At 38.8% G+C, this 19,549-nt stretch overlaps 2 protein-coding genes across 3 annotated transcripts in view; both read left to right on the top strand.

Annotated features, from left to right (window-relative positions):
* Nucleotides 1-1,820: 1,820 nt before the first annotated feature.
* rwdd3 (RWD domain containing 3) lies at nt 1,821-5,290 on the top strand. Of its 2 annotated transcripts, none has more exons than XM_034680232.1 (5): nt 1,821-1,894; nt 3,683-3,927; nt 4,038-4,256; nt 4,642-4,760; nt 4,885-5,290. In XM_034680232.1, the coding sequence occupies exons 1-5, from the start codon at nt 1,861-1,863 to the stop codon at nt 5,000-5,002; spliced, it is 735 nt and encodes a 244-aa protein (XP_034536123.1). In that variant the 5' UTR covers nt 1,821-1,860; the 3' UTR covers nt 5,003-5,290. The 2 variants fall into 2 exon arrangements, with proteins under 2 accessions (XP_034536123.1, XP_034536122.1); XM_034680231.1 differs by having other exon boundaries at nt 1,827-2,081.
* A 3,947-nt stretch (nt 5,291-9,237) lies between these two features.
* The window catches only part of plekho2 (pleckstrin homology domain containing, family O member 2), a 30,071-nt gene continuing 19,759 nt past the window's right edge, over nt 9,238-19,549 (top strand). The window contains exon 1 of the mRNA XM_034680221.1: nt 9,238-9,800. Coding sequence (XP_034536112.1) covers nt 9,792-9,800 — 9 coding nt within the window. The 5' untranslated portion in view covers nt 9,238-9,791. The remainder of the gene's footprint in view (nt 9,801-19,549) is intronic.

Here is a 19,549-nt window from a genome sequence, read left to right as displayed (position 1 = left end):
GTGTGCATGTGATCTCTGGTTAATGGTGCAGATAAACATAAAACATATTTCTAAGATAAATAAAACTGAGTGTGCCTGAACATACATTTACAAAACTGCTCCACATTTGAACACAGTCCTTCTGTTTGGTTTCAGAGACAGCCTGAAGTATTCCTAAATGAGCTGAACTGCCAGATCAGTGCTATGATCTGCAGCCGAACTTTTCACCCCTCTATCTCTGGCAGCGTAGTGGTCAGTCATGAAAATGTTTTGATGAAATAATTTGACTTGCTGATTGTTTTTTGGCATTCTTTAGCTGTGCCTTTGCAATCTCTGTTCTGAGCCATAAACATGCGAACAGATTTTTCATACTGATCAAAAACCTTACGTAAAATAGAAACAAGTGGCTTCTATTTTATTGAGAACAGAGAAATGTCCATACATTTCAACACACTACAATCAAAGGAAACTTTTTTGGGGGGAAACTTCAATGTCTTTTCAAATCCTACATAAGATAGTCCTCTGTGGACGGACCTGGATAGAATAGTGATATTTAAGTGTCCTACATTAAAGTTAACTGAATAGTTTTAATCACATGTTTTCTACTTTCAACTGTGTGTGTACTGTTGCTCTATATGTAAAACAATCAGACACTCTTTTCAGCTACTTGTTAGAGGACTGTTTAAGATGAACATGGTACAAAAAATTAATAATAACAGCCTATAAGAAAAAAACAGTCAATAAAAATCAATCATTGCTTTGTATTCTACAAGCAGTGGTGGACAAAGTACACAGCTTCATCACTTAAGTCAAAATAAAGATCCTCCAGGTCAAATATTACTCCAATACAAGTGACAGTTGTTATGTCAAATTATTACTTGAATTAAAGTACTGAAGTACTTGCTTTTAAAAATACTTTAGTATTCAAAGTACTTTTTAAAATATCTCAAAAAGTTATATTTTCAAAATACATAAATGCAGTCAAGAATACATAAGAGTACATTTGGTTACATTCTGTTTATCTAGAAACAATTACTTGAAATCTATTAAAACTATACCATGGAATAAAAACAGAAACTAAGTTACTCCAAGCACAGACACTTTAGTTTGAAATGTTCATCTGGGATGAAACAAACGTTACGTAGCTCAACACGCTTTCTCAGGTTGGATAGTGAATGTTTGTATGTTTGGTCAGAGTGGGAAACAGGGAGAATATTTCAAACCATACGTATCATTCTTCATTTCAAAAACCTCTAACACGGGCTGAAGATATGACCATGGGTGCTCAGATGGAGAATTAAAGCCATCATTACCACCTCTAAATGAACTGCCTGATCTGAGTAATATTTGCTCTGTGTTTACTCCACGTTCAACCGTGGAGACACACGATATACAGGTACGACTGAACCACTGAGACAAACAGAACTACACAAACACAGTTTACTGTCTGAGGGATCAGATTTCAGAAAGTGAGAGAAATTCATGAGCTGACTTCAAAGCTAAAGTAGTGAGTAACTAGAGCACTGATAGAAATGTAGTGAAGTAAAAGTAATACGTTTCTCCCATAAATAGTCAAGTAAAGTACAGATACTCAAAAAATGTACTTAAGTACAGATCTCAAGTAAATGTACTCTGTTACTGTCCACCACTGCCAACAAGAGGGCATATTTATTTATATTTATTATCATGTGGATATGTGACAGTGTGCAGGGGGTCAGTAATTTAGAGGAAGAACGTTGGAAACAAAACACAGCCTTTCTCACCAAAGGCCAAGGTTTTCTGCTGCAGTCCCCAACCACAGACTGTATAAAGGCCCCAACCTTCCGTGCTATGTTGCGGAACTGACGAACTGACATATGCGGAAATACCCGGACGACATAGATGTGCGGACCCGTGCAGCAACTTACTGAAAACAGTGAATATCAGTATTTTACTTTTTATTTACAGTCTATGATATTTTATGTCACGTCAGTGTCTGAAAACAGCTTTAAAACAGGAACATGTGGACTCATAAATAATGTCTGAAGCTGCCCTTGAGGAAGTTTCTGTTTTATCGTCAATTTATTGCAAAGAGGGAGAGTTTCAGCTCATCCAGGAGTCTGGTAAGTTAGATCAACGCAGACAAACCTTAACTAGATACTGAAAATACACGGAGTATTTACAAACACTGTCTGAAGATAGTAATAGGTCTCTTAAAATAACATTAAATTAACAATTTCCCACCTAGAAAACAGCAACACCCGACTGAAGCTGGTGATATTTACATTGTTTAATCATTGTTACAATATGATTAGTTTGACATATCACTATAACTTCAATTGTTACTTAACACTTCAATGAGTCATGTTATTATTCATTATGAGTGGTACATATTTCAAGGCACTAGCAGCCAGGACATACATACATACATACATACATACATACATACATACATACATACATACATACATACATACATACATACATATATACACAAGTCAATTAAAACAACACAAATGAATAAACAGGAGGTCAGAGACAGCAGACTGTGCTCTCTCACTCTCCGAGCCTTTGAATTGATAAGACACAGACCTACCTATAACGTTTCCACAAGAGCCAATCACAGCCCCTGTGGAGCAAAAAGGGAGGCTATGATACTATTGTTTCTCAAGTTATCTAATACATATTAAAAGTGCAAGACCCTTTCAATAAATCAATATAAAATGCATATACAAATAGTTAACATACACTTAGAAAATCATGTTTCCAGCATTCATACAAGGAGTGTAAGTTACATGCCTTAATATTTGTAGGTATCACAGCTACAACATTGACAGTATGCTGTCTCTTACCCCGTTTATTCATTAGTGTTTTATTTTATAGATTGGTATATATATTTTTATATATATATTTTATAACTGGTGACAGATATGACACCCAGCACTGTGTCCTGAATGAGAAGGTTGGTTGGCCCTCTCTTGAGCAGAGGAGAAAACAAACACTGGCTTTAGTATATTTTCAAGTGCTTGCTTGAAAGCTTCCCACCTACCTTACAGACTTGTTGGAATGGAATTATGGATCCTACGGGACTCACTCTTCTGATTGGTTCATTCTGAAAGCACCCCAAGTTAACACTGAGCTGGGTAGATCAGCATTTTCCATTGATGCTCCTAAATCATGGCATACCCTCCAACAAACTTTAAAGTTGAGTTCCATTCACTCTTTTGCAGAGTTTAAGACTTTGATCTCAGACCACTGTGCCTCAAATTGTATCTGTTTTAATGAATCTATTGTTTTGTGAGTGATTGTGTTTGTTTGTTGTTTCTAATGTGCCTGTGATCTCAACGACATTGGAACAGAGGGAAAACTCAATGTCTATTACAGAATAAATAAAGGTTTTTGAACTGAATTTTTGTCCTGGCTGCTAGTGTCTTGAAAGATCTACCCCTGATTTACTCTTCTGTGGTTTTGAGTTTTAGTACACCCTTTCAGAGAAACTGACCCTGACCCCAGATTAAAAGTTGAAAAGGAAATCTAGTGTGCTGACTTTTCTCCTTTTAGTGTTGCTGTGTAGTCACATTTCACTTTAAAAAGCCACAACAAATGTCAAGTCCTACTTTCCATTCACTATACCTGAAGAGGTAAGGCCTTAGAGGGTCAATCAGTTGATCTCTGTTATTTGAGTGTTACAGCAGCTGTAACCTGGCCCTGTTTTTTCTGTCAGCTCAGGATGGACTTGTGGTTCAGATTAATTGCACTGTCGGAGGAGGAGGAGGAGGAGGAAGACAGCTGGACGTGAGTCTGTTGTTCCGTCTGCACCCTGGCTACCCCTCCTGTCCCCCCGACATCTCCGTCTCCTCTACTCGTCTTTCCAGGAGTCAGTGTCACAACATCAAACAGAAGCTGCTTGATCAAGCTGCATCTCTACCACCAGAGCCAATGGTTCATCAGCTGGTGGAGTGGTTGCAGGTAAACAGTAAACCTTTTGTTAGACAAACCAGTCTTAAATCACACATCATCAGAGGAAATAAAGTAGGGGCCTTAAATGATGATTACTTATGATTGTGTGTCAACAACAGTGTGTGGAGGTGACCCATGAATGCAGAGGAGAGGAGGAGGTGAAAGAGACAGAAAAAGAGGAGGAATGGACTGCGGTGCTGTCGTTGGACCACATCCGTTCTCAAAATCGTTACATTGGACTGCTGGAGCGTTGGAGCCAGCAGCTGCAGCTCACTGGGAGGTTGTTACTGGGGCGGAGTATACTGATTATTCTGCAGGGAGCGAGAAACGAAATAAAGGTATGAACACAAAGTCGTCTTTTGCCTTTATTCAATAAGATGGATTAAAAGAGAGACAGGAAATGCTGAGAGTATATCATGGAGGGTGAAATGCAGCAAAGGGCCAAATCCAATTCAGTCTAAACTTCCAGATCCTGTCAGTATATTAAATCTGTCTTCTCCAGAAAAATGTTGGACAACAGCAGCAGACTTTCAAGCAGCAGCCAGACTATAAATCAGTTGCTGATGCTAGGTCAGACTAACATGACTTAAAGATACATGGCCTCCCAGTTAAGAGTGAAGAGGCCTTTAGTGGGGCCTATGGTTTTATAGAATGCCATGTTTACTTTGGTTATCAAAGCAAGTGTATTCTGTAATATTTCTGACAGTAATAATTGCTCTGCAGGAATTTTGTCGCCTTTTGAAGACAGTAAAGGTGGATGTGGATTCTTGTGGAAAGAAATGCAAAGAGAGAATGATGAAGGTTCTCACCGAAGCCCCTTTGTCTTCCTCCTCTGGACCTGGGTCTGTACACAGGACTGTGATGAAGGGGACTATTAGATTCAAGCCAGGATTACTGCATCCATTCTGGTTTTCAGCACACAGCAGCACAGCTCTCATGTTTTTTTTTTCTTTGTTTCCCCCTCAGCACTCTGCAGGGTTTCGTTGTGGTTAACTACCAGTCTTCTTCAGAGCTGACGGCAGCCTTCCAGGAAATGAACCTGACTGAGCTCTACCAGCAAATCCTGCCATCTTTAAGTGAGTGACAGATCACAAGTTACCACAGTGACTGAACAGACAGTGGGTTGAGCTCAACAGCAGACTCACAGAAACACTGGAAAGACTGTTTATGTAGTCGCTGATCAATTCTAATGCTTTGCTTCACTTCAGTTGATGAACTGATAAAATAATAAGAGACCAGAGATGAAGTCTGCTGCTCTTTCTTTTTAATGAAAGTATTGTACTGATCATTTTAGTTGTTATTTGGTGAAATTTCATACACATGTAAATATATGTATAAACAAAATATTTCAATAAAGTGCTTTTTGGATTCATTTTCTGTCGGTCTTTTCATACTGAGCAGTCAACTTTTATCAAGAAAGCACATGATCTCAGTGAAACTTAGAAAATCCTTCAAATCTTCCTAATCATTTCAATTGATACTAACTTAAAAATGAGTGTGTGCTATCAAAACAAACATTTATCATTTAAATCAGGGTTAACAAGTACATGGATGTAAAATAGATGTGTGGTTTTGGTGAAAACACAAGAGTCTGACTGAAGTCCATGTGACCATCTGGTCTTGGTTTATTGGAGATGATGTTAAAACTAAACTGCAGGAGTTTGAAACATTTCATCTTGGCTCCATCTAGTGATGAATTCAAGGCTCACACTGGTGGACTGCGCTGCTGGTTTGAGAATCTACTCCTCAATTAATTTTATACCCCCTCCAATTCTTTCCTCTTCCAAACACTTAGTGTCTCTTTTTCTTACTTCTGCCTGAGATTCAAACACAGAGGAAAAGAGAAGGCAAGAGCCATTATATAATATACACTGAACGTCATCTCAAAATAACATCAATGGATATGATGTTCAGCACTGGCAGAGCTGGCCCTAACTGACATGGTGCCCTAGGCAAGATTTCAACTAGTCCCCCATGTATTGTAACAAACTCCACCAACAATCACATCACATATACACTTAGAGAAAACTGACATACAGCTTCATGTTTTACACGTTTGCTTATTCTAAAAGAACATTAATAAAATGGTAACAACACTGATATTTAGCAGGAAAAAATAACACAATCTCAAAGTACATAGTGTAATAGTAGTAGAATTGATTCAATCATTATATAACACAATCATTTTCACAGTACAGACAAACAAAAAAACACTTTCAACAAAGCAACAGTAATGTATTAAGTGATGACTGAAAAGACAGAAGCGAAATGCTTATTTAAGCCCAGCCTACATTTTCACATCTAATTAAGCTAACAGCTTCCAAAGTGTAAAGAAAACAACAACAAAAACCAAAATCAAGTAGATCATGAACACTTATAGACTTTAAAAACTGCTTTGGAAACCTTTTTTAAACAAAAGTGAATCACAAGCTTTTAAATGTATACCGGCATAACTCCACAATTTAACCCCAATTTTTATTAGGCAAAACAATATTATCCTATTATTCAAATTTTCTTCCTCACTCATTTAGGGTCCAAGCAGCGCCCTCTATGGATGGACGGCGCCCCTTGCATTTGCCTATACTGCCTATGCCACGGGCCAGCCCTGGGCACAGGTGCATCATTTGTCTATTGTGTTGTTTATGCCTGATACTAAATTTTATGATCTCTGGTATGTGAGCTACACAGCAACCATGACAAAGTCTTGACTCATGTCTGTACAGAGGAGAGTGCAGATGTGGAGGTTCAATAAAGAGAAACATTGAAGCTGTGGGGTGAGAGGTTAATCAATTTTCTCGGCCAATGTTTTATTCCGCTTGAAATAAAAATTACTTTTGGAAAAATGTTTGATTTTAAGTTTGTATGAAGGATTAAGTCAAATCAACTCAAAGTTTATTGGGAAAGTAAGTAGTCTGTAGTCTATAACCAGTGATCATTATTTGACAAACAACTTCTGCGTTGTTTAAGACCAGATAGAGACTGCTGAAGGATGAAGCACATTAATTGAGTAGTGTCTGAAACAGTTTTATTGTATATTTGTATGCAGAATATACTGTGATGAACAATAAAGAAAATAATCCTGGTCATTTGAACATGCTTCAATTAGGAAAGAGTCTCTAAAGGTCAGAACAAGAACAAGGGCACAGGTTTTTTTTAAAAAACAAATCTCATATGCTGCTGATTTTCACACATTTAGCTTTTATTCCCAAGAATCTTTGTTTGCTTCCCAAACTGATCGATTTTCCTTGCGGTCTCTAGTTGACTCTATTTTGGGTTTCAGTGTTGGTTTGCTGTAGCTTTCTATGCTCAAATTAATCCAAAGCATTTCCACAGTTCACATCAGAAAAAACATTGTCAAAGGAAACAAAAGCTCTGTACTTGTAAAACATCCCTGTACGTCTGGGCATTAAAAAGGCCGGCAGCTTCAGAAGAAGTTACCAGTGAGACAATGGTCAGTCATAATCACAGCTCAAGTATTTAATGGTGCAAGGCGCGGTATTTCCAAAGAGTCAGTTTAACATTATCTGGAGAGGACAACAATGGATGCACTTGTCTTCATGATACTGCAGAATTCATCAAACCTACCAGGACATGAAAAAGATGGAGAGCTTTAGATCTCTGTCCTGCTCTGCTGCAGGTTCTCTGTGGAAGCTGCTCATCACAACACTCAGTTTATGAAGGACAAGAAGATAAGAATTATAAAACTAAATTAAATTAAAGAATTTTCTGCAATAGAAAAAGTAGTTCACAAAACAGCACTTTGCTCTGTATAGAAAAGTAAATGTAAGTGTTTTCTACTCCTGTGTTAAAAATAGAAGTGTGTATGTTATGAGGTGGACTCAAGGGTGTGGTGACACTTTTAACAGTTTGTGAGCAAAGCAGTAAAATGAAATGTGATGTCATTGTGGTTTTACAATAAAGATTAGCATACTAGCACGCGGAAACACTGATACAAATGTAAACAAACATCTACTTTACCTTAATTATTAACTGACTTAATGAAACAAGCACACCAAGTGACCCAAATCAAACACACATGAAACTTGAAGACCGGCTCTTTCTGTAGCTTATATTATTTGGCAGAGAGGATGATACATCATCCTCTCTCTCAGGATAAATCTGGAACTGATCAGTGTTTTTTTCTGGTTACTGGCAGGAATGAGAATATGGAACTCTTTTTCTTTCCCCCATTTGTTTTGCAGACCCTGCACAGGTCTACTCAAAATGTCTTTAAATCACTTACAGTTAGTTCTGAAAGCTGCCAGAACAAAGTCTGGCAACAGTCCCCGCTCTGACCTCTGAGTCACATTAATGGTACATTTAAGATTTTGAGCCGATCTCACTGTAAATCTAATCATTGAGAAAGTAGACTTCTTTCAGCTGACTGATTATTTAAAAACATATTTTGTGATTTCTTCTGTCTTAAGCACATCTGCATTTACCACAATGTTAGAGGCTCCTTTATAGTCTTGAAGTGGTTTCATTAAAAGTTAATGAATCATTCATTAAAGCTGTATTCAACTCAACTCAACTTTATTTATATAGCACCTTTCATACATATAAACATGCAGCCCAAAGTGCCTCAAAAAATAACAGAGATAGAAAACAGCAATGGTAAAATTAAAAAAAAGGCATGATTATAAATAAAATACTTAAATTAAAATAAAATCAATACAGTAAAATATGTAAAATAAGCAAGAGTGGAAAGAGAAGTTAAAAATAAGGTAGCATTGACAAGATCAGATGAATACAGGAAAATAAATAAATAAGATAAATAAATGTTAAAGCAATGACTAAAACAATAATAATGCAGTCCAGTGCTAAACATAAATTACTCCAAATGAAAAGCTAGATTAAAAAGGTAAGTCTTACCTTAACATATGGCAAAATTAACCAATGAAAATTATATTCTTTATGTGGATTACCAAAATTTATGGGTTCATTGTTTTGCTAACTAAAGGACTAATCCCCCTATTTCTATCTTTCTTTCTTTCTTTGTTTCTTAAAATCTGAGAGCTCATATTTAGTAGTTTTTGATGACTTTTTCCATTCAACCCACTGAACATTAATAAGTATCCTAACTGTATGATGATGAACATACAGTCATGACTTTCCTGCACTCTGTAGCCCAGCAGTGTTAGTTTAAAGTTGGTCCCTGACTAACAAACAGACCCGTGAACAGCCACACCTACCAGGAAGTGTAGAGTGTAGTAACATGAGAGGCTAGTATAATAATGTTTATCTTTCAACATGTCCTGCAGAATAAAGCATAAAGCATGTAACCAAATAACATGTTGCACTGAAATATCTGTGTTCTTGTGGAGTTTGTCGGAATGTGAGTTCAGAGGAGAAAGTTTTTGACATGAGGAATCCGCTCTCCATGAATCTGAGAGGATGCTGCAGTCTGCAGAGTCTGCAGAGTGTGCAGCCCGTGTTTGCAACAGATAACAGATCCGGACATCACGCGGAGAAATGCAACAGCTTTACGCAAAGTAGGCAACATCACCAACACCAACTAGTCCTCCTCTCTGAGAGATCTGGTGTGCTGGTTTGGTCTCGGGATACCTCCTGATGCACACGCAGACGCTGCTAGTTGCTCCTCCTCGATAGACTCTTCAATTCAAGAAGTGTAAAGAGGCTTCAACCGGAAACCAAACTTTTTCTTCGAACTTTTCTGCTCTGAGGCAAAAGAGGAAAAGAGAGGAGCCAGCTGTAACACAAACAACACAGTTCCCTTTTCTGCATTTAAGTCTGCTGTTGGAAATGTTTCTGCTGCCAACCACCGGGGGAGAAGTGAAGGCTTTCTGGCGAGGATAGTGAGGGCGACGTCGAGTGATTTCAGGCTCTCACATAACGGATTCTGGTCCTTTATCATGGAAGATGTGAGTAGTCCCTGCCCTGCCTTCATGTACGCTGCTTCGCTTCGTGTTGCAGTGATTCCTGCCTGTGTTATGTAGACTGATCATTCTGAAACATTCAAGTGTGACAGAACATTTTCTAAAGTCTGTGTTATATAAACATCGGCTGTAAAATACTGATAGGGCGCGACCAAGTTGTTAGAGCTGAGTTAGGCCCACAGAAAGTAGTTTACACAAACCTCTCATTTGGTTTAAAGTTTGGAGCAAGAAGTTATTGTGGGTTTTTACAGCGACTGCAGAGTGCTGCACTGATAACAAAGTTAAACCAACTTGGCACAAAGCACCTGCCCACCTGTCAATCTGTTGCATCAACTTGTTGGCCAGATTCCACAAGAAACGATGAACCCCATAGAGAAACGATGAACCCCATAGAGAGCTGCATCTAAAAAGCCTCCATTTGTTCTATTATTACGTGGGTGCAAGCACACATCACTTTATGAAGAAGTTCAGGCCTTGGATGAGTTGGATGAGTCCTCTAGTTTATTCGGCATCAATACAATCCAAATTTAGCTCGTATATTTGTATTTTTTTTTACATTGAATATTAAATAACATTCAAGCTATGAGAACTGATTTCAGCAGGAGAGGATGATATCTAAAATGACTGACACCTGATGAATCAAAGGTAGTTAAGGGGTTGTGCCTTTGCCGATCTGACTGTGAGGCTGTGTGGAAAATGTTGTCAAAGACTTGGTAAGGCTCTTGTTTTGTTGTTTTGTTGTTTTGTTGTTTTGTTTATACCAACATAGATTTTAATTTGTCTGTATTGTACACATTTTAAGAGGCATAATAGTGAAGTAGTATATTAATAAATGAACATGTGCTGAAGTGTAAATTTGCCATTTTGCGGAAGCAAACTAGAAAAAGGAAGTTAGAGTCAAACATTCTTTAGTACTAACATAAAGTGCAGAGAACATTTTGATGAAAAAACTACCCCACCCTTAGGGAGCTGCATCTAATAACTAAATGCAGCTTTCTTTTTGTTAAACTTTACTAGAATTACTTTCCAATCCAGACTTTAAACCAGGGGTGTCAAACTCATTTCAGTTAGGGGCCACATACAGCTGGAGTTGATCTGAAGTGGGCCCGACCAGTAAAATAATAACATAATAACATATAAATAACGACAACTCTAAAGTTTTCCCTTTGTTTTAGTGCAAAAAAGTACAAGTACATTCTGAAAAGTTCACATTTAATGAGCTATCTTTCTACAAAATATCGCTGTTGTATTTTTCTCCATGATGAGTCTCATAGTGGGGTCAAATATTTTACTCTTTAAGCCCTGAAACCTGCTGCGTACACACCAAACACACAGGTTACCTATTCACCTGACACACAGAGTGTAATGTTTACCGCAAAAGAACAGATAGGTTTTAATAATGAACCAGGTAAAGTTGATTATTTTGGACCCCTCAGCTCCAGCAGGAACAGTTTGCTTTCTGCACAGTGTTGTATGCAGAGGTGTAGTGCTAGTGTTAGTAGTTAATGGATCATCTTATAGTGCTCTAAAAAGTCTGCATGAATCTCAACTGGATTATGCAAACAGCAAGTCATCATTTTCTCACTTTGAGAAAAAAAGTCCTGAATAAAAGTGCTGTTCAGGTTCTGGTTTGCTCCATCAGCACTGACTGTACGTGCCCCCCAGAGGACAAATTTGAACTAGTAGTTACCTTTATGGAAAAATTGCAGTTAGTGTCTTCTCTATAATTTTTTCACTTTGCAAAGTTGTTGCGTGGGGCAGATTGGACCCTCTGGTGGGCCGGTTTTGGCCCGCAGGCCTTATGTTTGACACCCCTTCTTTAAACCATGAAACCAAAATTCCGCCAAACACTATGAGTTTCTCTGAAGCATCCTCATAAACAGCTGGGAGTGGGGGCAAGTTGTGAACACAATCATAACTGTGAGCAGGTAATACAAATTTCATGTGAAACAAAACATGACGGCTATAAATAGACCTCAAGTTTCAGTTTGAATCCAAGTGATAAGAGTTTTTTGAAGCAGAATTTGTCACACAGCTATGAGGTCACTGTCATGGGTTGTGGGTGGGTTATTTTTAAAGGCTGCACTTTTTTTCTCTTTTCCTTTTCCCCCCTTTTTTTCTGTGTTGATATAGCCAGAAGTTCCATCATGAGACACAGGTTAATGAATGAAAAATAGATATTTATTTTACAGAGATGATGTGATGTTGAGTTATTGTTAGAGTCTCTTTGGCGGTCAAAGGGTGTCTGTCCTGAGCTGCATCAGACTCCAGTGGAGTCCAGACACTGGTGGTGCAGGGGTGAGCTGATGATGTCATCTGAGGCTGATGAGATGACTGGGCGTTGATGAGTAGATGTCTGATGAGGTCGTCTAAGGCTGATGAGATGAAGAACTATAGGACCGGGCGGTGTGGGGAGGTGGAGGGTGGTATGTAACACTGGCGTGAATGAACTGGAGAAAGTGAGCCGTATTTAAAAAGACAGCAGCGATGTGATTGGCTAACAATGAGGATTTGTTTCAGTGCTGTTGGATAGATTCGACCAGGGGATGCAAACAGCTGATGACCACAGAATATATTAAGCATATAGAGAGGAGTCAATACAACATAGTGACAATAAATCAGCACGCTGAATATAGCCTTCCTGATTGAGCTTCATTTGGATCACAGGTTAGATGTGCCATACATTGTGACAGGTTGATAAATAGCTGTGGTAGGGGCCTATAACAGTCATTCTTGCATTGAAGCATGCTCAGCTTTGTCATGTGTCTTACTCTGAGTGGGTCAGAGTTTTAGAAAATGAGCTCATGATCATAAAGGAGACTTGAAATTACAGAAACCATCAGCTCATTAGAAAAATGTGCAGGGTCAATTTCTTTTGCCCTTTGCTGGCGATTAACAATTCCAGTTTCATCACTTCTGCATTAGATTAGATTACATAAGGTTAGATTAAACTTTATTGTCATTGCACAAGCACAAGTACTTAATGTCAAAATACAGTTAAGTAAAATACAGTGTAAACAAGATTTAAGGAACTCAGTATTGTTAAAAGCAATGGAGAAGATAGAATAATAAGTAATAGTGGGTACAGTATGAGTAAGGGATAGCATATTGTTTGCAGATGGTCATGTGAAACAAAATCCTGACAGGGTGAGTCAAAAGCACCCTGAAGGGATTCACATAACAACGAGCTAACTATACTTTATCCGGTTTATTACTTTGGCTACCAACTAAATATACAAACAAGTTGACCCTAATTATTGATCTAAAGATGATTTACATTTTCATTCATGTTGAAGTCTTAACAGTGGTCAAGGCAGATGTCTGTCGAACATGAATCTGGTTCTGCTCGAGGTTTCTGCCTGTTAAAAGGAAGTTTGTCCTAGTCGCTGTAACTAGCTAAATAATGTGAGATGCTCTGCTCATGGTGGATTAAGACGAGATAAGATCGAGTCCTGTCAGTAAGAGGGGACTGGATCTTATCTTGTCTTGATGTTAGGTCTTTGTTAATAATAGAACATAGAGTACGGTCTAGATCTGCTCTGTTTGTAAAAGGGTCTTGAGATAACGTTTGTTGTGATTTGGCGCTATACAAATAAAGATTGATTGATTGATTGATTGATTGATTGATTGATTGATTGATTGATTGATTGATTGATTGATTGATTCATCGATTCATCGATTCATTGATTGATTGGTTGATTGATTGTTTGGTTGGTTGGTTGTTGGATTAACATTAGCTTGCAGCAACTGTAAAACATTTCTTCTTCTTAGTTTCTGCACTGACTTCCACTTCTCATCTTCTTTTCCCTCCTGTTGACTGATCAGCCCTTCACAATCAATCTGAACTTGTGTGCTCTCCAAATAAATTGACAGTAATATTAAACATTTCTACTTGTGCTGTTAAAAAAGAACATTTATGTCAACAGGAAGAGGTGAAATCATAAACAGTTCACTTGTGGATTGGTTTGATACATGTAACATATTGTCCCTATTGTTACCTTTGCTATTCTGAATTAATTAGTGTTGTGAAGGGGCTTTAACCAACCAGAATCATGTAAATCACAGCCTGGTAATTAGTAAGAAGGTTGGGTAATTAGCTTAATGTATGAAATTTAAGAGGACAAATCTCCTTATTATGATCTTTGGTCTTTTGTTTTTTTTCATTCAACATCCCCTATCAGCTCTCAGATCAAACCTTCTACACCTCCAAGAGCATGATAACAAAATGGTAACCCTCTGATCTGAGGTTACTACAATGGTTATAGCATCAACATCAGAGGGAATTTACAATTTCACTATACTTACTGCCAGGAGTAATCACAGTATTGAAGAAGTTGAATAACTTGGCAATATTTATTTGTAAATTTGCTAAAATCACACGACTCATGATTAATAGCCGTGTTTGGCTGAGGATTCCTGAAGTGAAGCTGGGCAAGAGCCAATAGGAGTGATACTTCCTAAAAAGGATACAGTAGAAGAGGTAGGAGTTTGTTAGTATTTCACACTGTTTATTTACTCTCTGGTTGAAATGTAGTATAATGACTAAAGAGAGGAACTGCTTTGTCTTTACCCTGCAGTGAAAGAAGTTTCAAAGTTGGTGTACCCAAAGTGTAGAGAAAGATGACTGTGATTGTTGCACTGCGTGTTGAAGTAGACACAAAGACTTTTGAATTTGAGCAGGCAGTGTAAACAGATAGAAGTCTTAAATAACTACAACAATTCTGTTGGGATGTTTAACAGAAAGTCATAATAAATATGAAGTACTCCTGTGAGAAGTTCATATTTACATTCAAACATAAATAAAGAAGGTAATTCTAAATAAATGTTGACGTCATAGTTTTGAATTTGATGTAAAACACTTGATTAAAGTATTGAAGTTAGTGACTAGAGTTCATTAGAGTGTGTGTTGTGAACTCACTGGACCTCTCAGCTGTTTGGCTCTTATGTATTTCTTTTAACTTTACATGTGTTATTGTTTTCTGTTCTTCCCCCTCTTTCACATTCTTTCTTATCTTCTTTTTCTTTCACCACTGTGCCCCATGCATGATGACCATGAGTCTCAGCTGTGTGAGTCATCCTTTTATCGGCATCCCACTGACCCAGAGTGCAGAGTGTGACGTGTCTGCCTGACCCGTTCAGCCAGGAGGAAACAAACTGCCACATTATGTGTCAGGCAGAAAACAATTAACCCTCTCTCATAATCGCCCGGCTATCCAGGCCTCTGCTACACAATGGGTTTGCGTGTGTGTGCATCATCTTACTGGGGCGCTGCTGACAGTTTCTGGGAAAGTGCTTTTATGAAAAGAACTCAATGCTGAATGACTGTGTGCACTTGTAGAGACAAAAAATCCTTAAAAGATGGAAAGATGGAGAACATGTTCTTCTGAAGGATGTTTCTCCTTGCAGCACAAAAGGGGTTGGATTGAAAAGAAATGATCAGTGTGCTTGTTTCTGTTTTTCCTCACACTTCAGTCTTCAATATCAGGATCCTTCTCTGGCTTTGAATGTCCAACAAACATGTAAAGCTTCATGTTGTTCAGACTTAGGTGAGGCTTCTGTCCTGTTTTTATTACTATATAGACAACAGGTGACTGTCATGTCAAGAAGTCATGAAGTCATGTGATCAGATCGGACAGTACAAACCTATGTAACATTCATATAATCACTGAGATTTCAGTCATGTGTTTTCATCAAAAAAAAAGAAAGTGAATTCACCATGAATCCACCAATCAATCAATCAATCAATCAATCAATCAATCAATCAATCAATCAAACAATCAATCAATCAATCAATCAATCAATCAATCAATCAATCAATCAATCAATCAATCAATCTTTATTTGTATAGCACCAAATCACAACAAACGTTATCTCAAGACGCTTTTACAAACAGAGAAGGTCTAGACCACTCTATGTCAAATTATGAACACAGACCCAACACCAAGACAGGGTAAGACTCAGTCTGACCCCACCTTAATCCACCATGAGCATTGCACCTTGCAGTATTTAGCTAATTACAGCGGCGAGGACAAACTTCCTTTTAACAGGCAGAAACCTTGAGCAGAACCAGACTCATGTTAGACAGCCATCTGCCTCGACCAAGTTCTGGAAAGAGGGATAGAGGAGATGAAGAGAGAGAAGGAGCAGTGATAGTGATGAGATGAGTAATAGTAGCTGTTGCCGCTTGAGTCCAGCACGTCCGTATCAGCTGGATTCTGGAACGTCCACAGCAGGAGGACGTCTACGGCAGCTCAGAGGAACCTACGAGACAAGGGAGCTCAGGGACTCCAGGAAGGTCTATGGTTAGTAACTTTAATGGGATAGGTAGAGTTAAAGTAAGTGACTGGGGGTGAGATAGGATCCCAGTGTGTCAGTGTGCCAGTTCCCCCGGCAGTCTAAGCCTATAGCAGCATAACTAAGAGCTGGTCCAAGCCTGATCCAGCTCTAACTATAAGCTTTATCAAAAAGGAAAGTTTGAAGCCTACTCTTAAAAGTAGAGAGGGTGTCTGCCTCCCGGACCCTGACTGGTAGATGATTGGTAATGAATGCATTATGTCCGCTAAGAGCACCAAGACTGGTACATTATTTGTCCCTGTCATCTGCTCTGTCTCCGGGTCTGATTTACAAAGCATATCATACTTATGAGATTCAAGCGCAAACACACCCATAAAGTTTCACAACCTTTTTCAGTGTATGCAGCTTGGTCTTGTTTTCGTCCCATTGCTGAGCCATCAGCATCCCCACCCTCTGCTTCACAGAGAGCAAATCTGTACTTGTAGATGATGAGCTAAGTGGGGAGGTGACACTCCAAACCAGTGCACTGTATAGTTGACTCATGACAGATGTGAAACTAATTGGGAAAGTGAACAGACATTCCCTATACTGTATACTGCGGATTAGTTACCAATGACTCTCAGGAAATGATTTTTACTCTTACTTCGCCTGCACTCATGTCTGTGAATTAGCCATATTACATTGAAGCTAGTTCACATGGAAAGGGGGGAAATCTAATCCAAATGAATGTGTAATATGGTATCTTTTTGTCTGTGTGTGTTTTGGGTGCCAAAACCGTGCAATTCATCTGTTAATCAGGCGTTATGAGTAGAAGTTAAGTAAAGATCTCTGCATTAGCTGTGAGCTCGACTAGTGGGTGATATTTGCGGGATACTCCTGTTCACATCCACAGTAAATAAAAATAACTACGGTCTTGTGGAGAGAACCATCTGGCAGGGCTTTGGAGATGAACTTGCCATTCGAATGACCAGTTTCTTTATCCATTCCTGCTCAAGGAGGTTTATTTCTGCCAGATATCCACAACTGCTAGCAGCATTTAGCCATTAGCTCCAGGATAACAGGCTAGCATTAGAGAGTTACAGACAACAGGATAGGGATTTAATGACAGCAGTCTACTCTATAGAACTTAATATCAACTGGGCATGTCAACAATTAATAGACTATCCATTAATTGATTGTTAAGTACGCACTGGAACATTTTTTTGTTTTGATTTTCTATCAGGTGGAACAAACATCATGTGGTCTCATACTTCGTTCAGCTATCAGGGAGGTGTTTTAAGTTTAAAGCATGTGTCGATGTGAATCAGCTGACTAGACGGCTGCGTCTGAGTGACAGGTCTCCACGAGCACTTTTTTTCTCTGCCCCCGGACTGATTATGACAGGGTTGCACTCCCAGCTGACACCTGACCACATTCATAATGCTTATTTTTCTCAATAAGATTGAGTTGACAGAAAACTGGACACTGTGAATCTAAAATATGTTCAGTTCCCTTGTTGTAGTCTGAGCCTTCACTGTTATGACTGTATGTCCTCTGAGATTATGAGCCTGCTCCACATGTTGATATTCATATCTTTAAAGGTGACATATCACGCTTTTTTCATCAATATATATTGGTCTAAGAGGTCCCCAAAACACATCTTTAAAGTTTATGCTCAAAAAAACACTTTGAAATCAGATTTTGGCATGCCTGAAAAATCCTCTTCTTCAGTCCTCCTCAGAACGGTCTGTTTTCCCTCTGACCACGCCCCCTCAGGAAGTGGATGTGGCCTCGGCTCTCCAGCACGTTGATCTAATGTTTACATGTTGGCTGAATAGACACACTGCTTACAGACCGCGCTACTTCAACCCTCTGAATCTGATCCAGAATCTGATCCTGACGGAGAGGCGCCTGAAGCAGGACCTTTCTGAATGATTGGTCACAGATTTAGTGTTTCTTGTTGTTTTATTTGTCAGTATGTCGACCCGTGTCTTGGTACACAGCTACAGCTACTAACATGTAGCTATGTGGCTATGCTAACTAGCGCTAGCACTTTCCCATGAAAAATAAAAATCATCCACTAGATCTTCAAATCTGCAGACGTGGGGAGTAAAACCGACCTTTGTGTTTATTAAGACAGCCTACAACTAGCATGCCTCCCTCCTAAGCTCCTTCTTAGCACACATGTGCAGGTAATGAAAAACGGAGGAGGGGTTGAGTTGTATTTTATACAGTCTATGGGCTGAACAAGCTCCGAGCTCTGACTCTGTGACAGACCGGATATTGTTGTGACGTATGAAAAACACTGAAAACTGAAACAGCTCGTTTCAGCACACATTTACAGAAAGGTGGAGAAATCAGAACAGGGGCAGAATGGATTTTTTTCATTCTCGGGGGGTTTGTAGACATGCCAGGGACACATATTTCAGGTAGAGAACCATTAAAAAGTTGCATGATATGTCACCTTTAACAGTTTGAACACCTCAATACAATCCGTAGCTATTCAATACAGTCAGTTATAAACATTGTGTCGTGAGGGAATATTTGATTCAGGGGAAAAAACGCATTTGGGATTGTTTTTGACTTGGAAAATGTTTACGTCTTTTTAAATGATTAATCGATAATTGATCGTTAACATATCCAAAGATCGATCACGGATAATACTTGAAATTTACATCCCTAATATCAACCATACAATGACAGCTCTCCACAGTGTTATCTTCACCAGTCATACATGAGCAGTAGTACATTGGCATAATCTGGACCGACTCGCCACTGATTAGAGTCCTCTCTCTCGGTCAGAGCCACAGTCGATATTCAGGGCATAGGAATATGGAGTCTCACATGAACAACAAAGACAGGAGGCTCCGCAATTTATAGACATAGGCTGTTTTCAAAAGGCCGCCTACGATACTAGTAGTACGTACTGATTTTGCCAAATTCAGTATGTAGTATGTGACCAGGAGAAAATTCTGCAGTATGCCAAAACTCCCCGGATGTTGTACGCAGAAATTTCTCAGTATGCAGCGGACCAGTCTCCCTCACATACTGTTTCCCATAATGCACAGCGCTCACGTTCCGCTACTTCTTTTTCTGTATATGGGGTTGGCACTCAGTTTTTAGGTGCATTAGCACCACCTGTGTTTGAGTTGTATCAGACATTTAACGGTCCGTTAGTGAAGTAATGCGAAATAAATGCTGTTGAATCTTGTGACCTCCAGTAATTACAGAGTGGATACCCATACCACTGATTACTGTTCATGTCTGTGAAAACTATTAAATTCAATATACACCACTTCTTAACTTTTTCAATCAGCTTGTCCATTGTTTACTTCCGCTTTCCGAAACCGAAAATCCAGCGATACCTGACCCAGCACACTGCAGAACAGATCCAACAGAACAGTCAAACTACTAGCTTCAAATGCAGTATGCTGTATGTAGTATACAGTACGTACTGCATA

Source organism: Notolabrus celidotus, chromosome 3, assembly GCF_009762535.1.
Source record: "Notolabrus celidotus isolate fNotCel1 chromosome 3, fNotCel1.pri, whole genome shotgun sequence".
NCBI lineage: Eukaryota > Metazoa > Chordata > Actinopteri > Labriformes > Labridae > Notolabrus > Notolabrus celidotus.
This window is presented reverse-complemented; position numbering and strand designations above follow the sequence as displayed.

Bases quoted from the DNA above. Each gene is read 5' to 3' on its own strand.
- rwdd3 (XM_034680231.1), top strand. From the start codon at position 1,997: ATGTCTGAAGCTGCCCTTGAGGAAGTTTCTGTTTTATCGTCAATTTAT. The intron at 4,257-4,641 runs GTATGAACACAA...ATTGCTCTGCAG, and splicing joins GAGCGAGAAACGAAATAAAG to GAATTTTGTCGCCTTTTGAA. The intron at 4,761-4,884 runs GTCTGTACACAG...TTTCCCCCTCAG, and splicing joins TCTTCCTCCTCTGGACCTGG to CACTCTGCAGGGTTTCGTTG.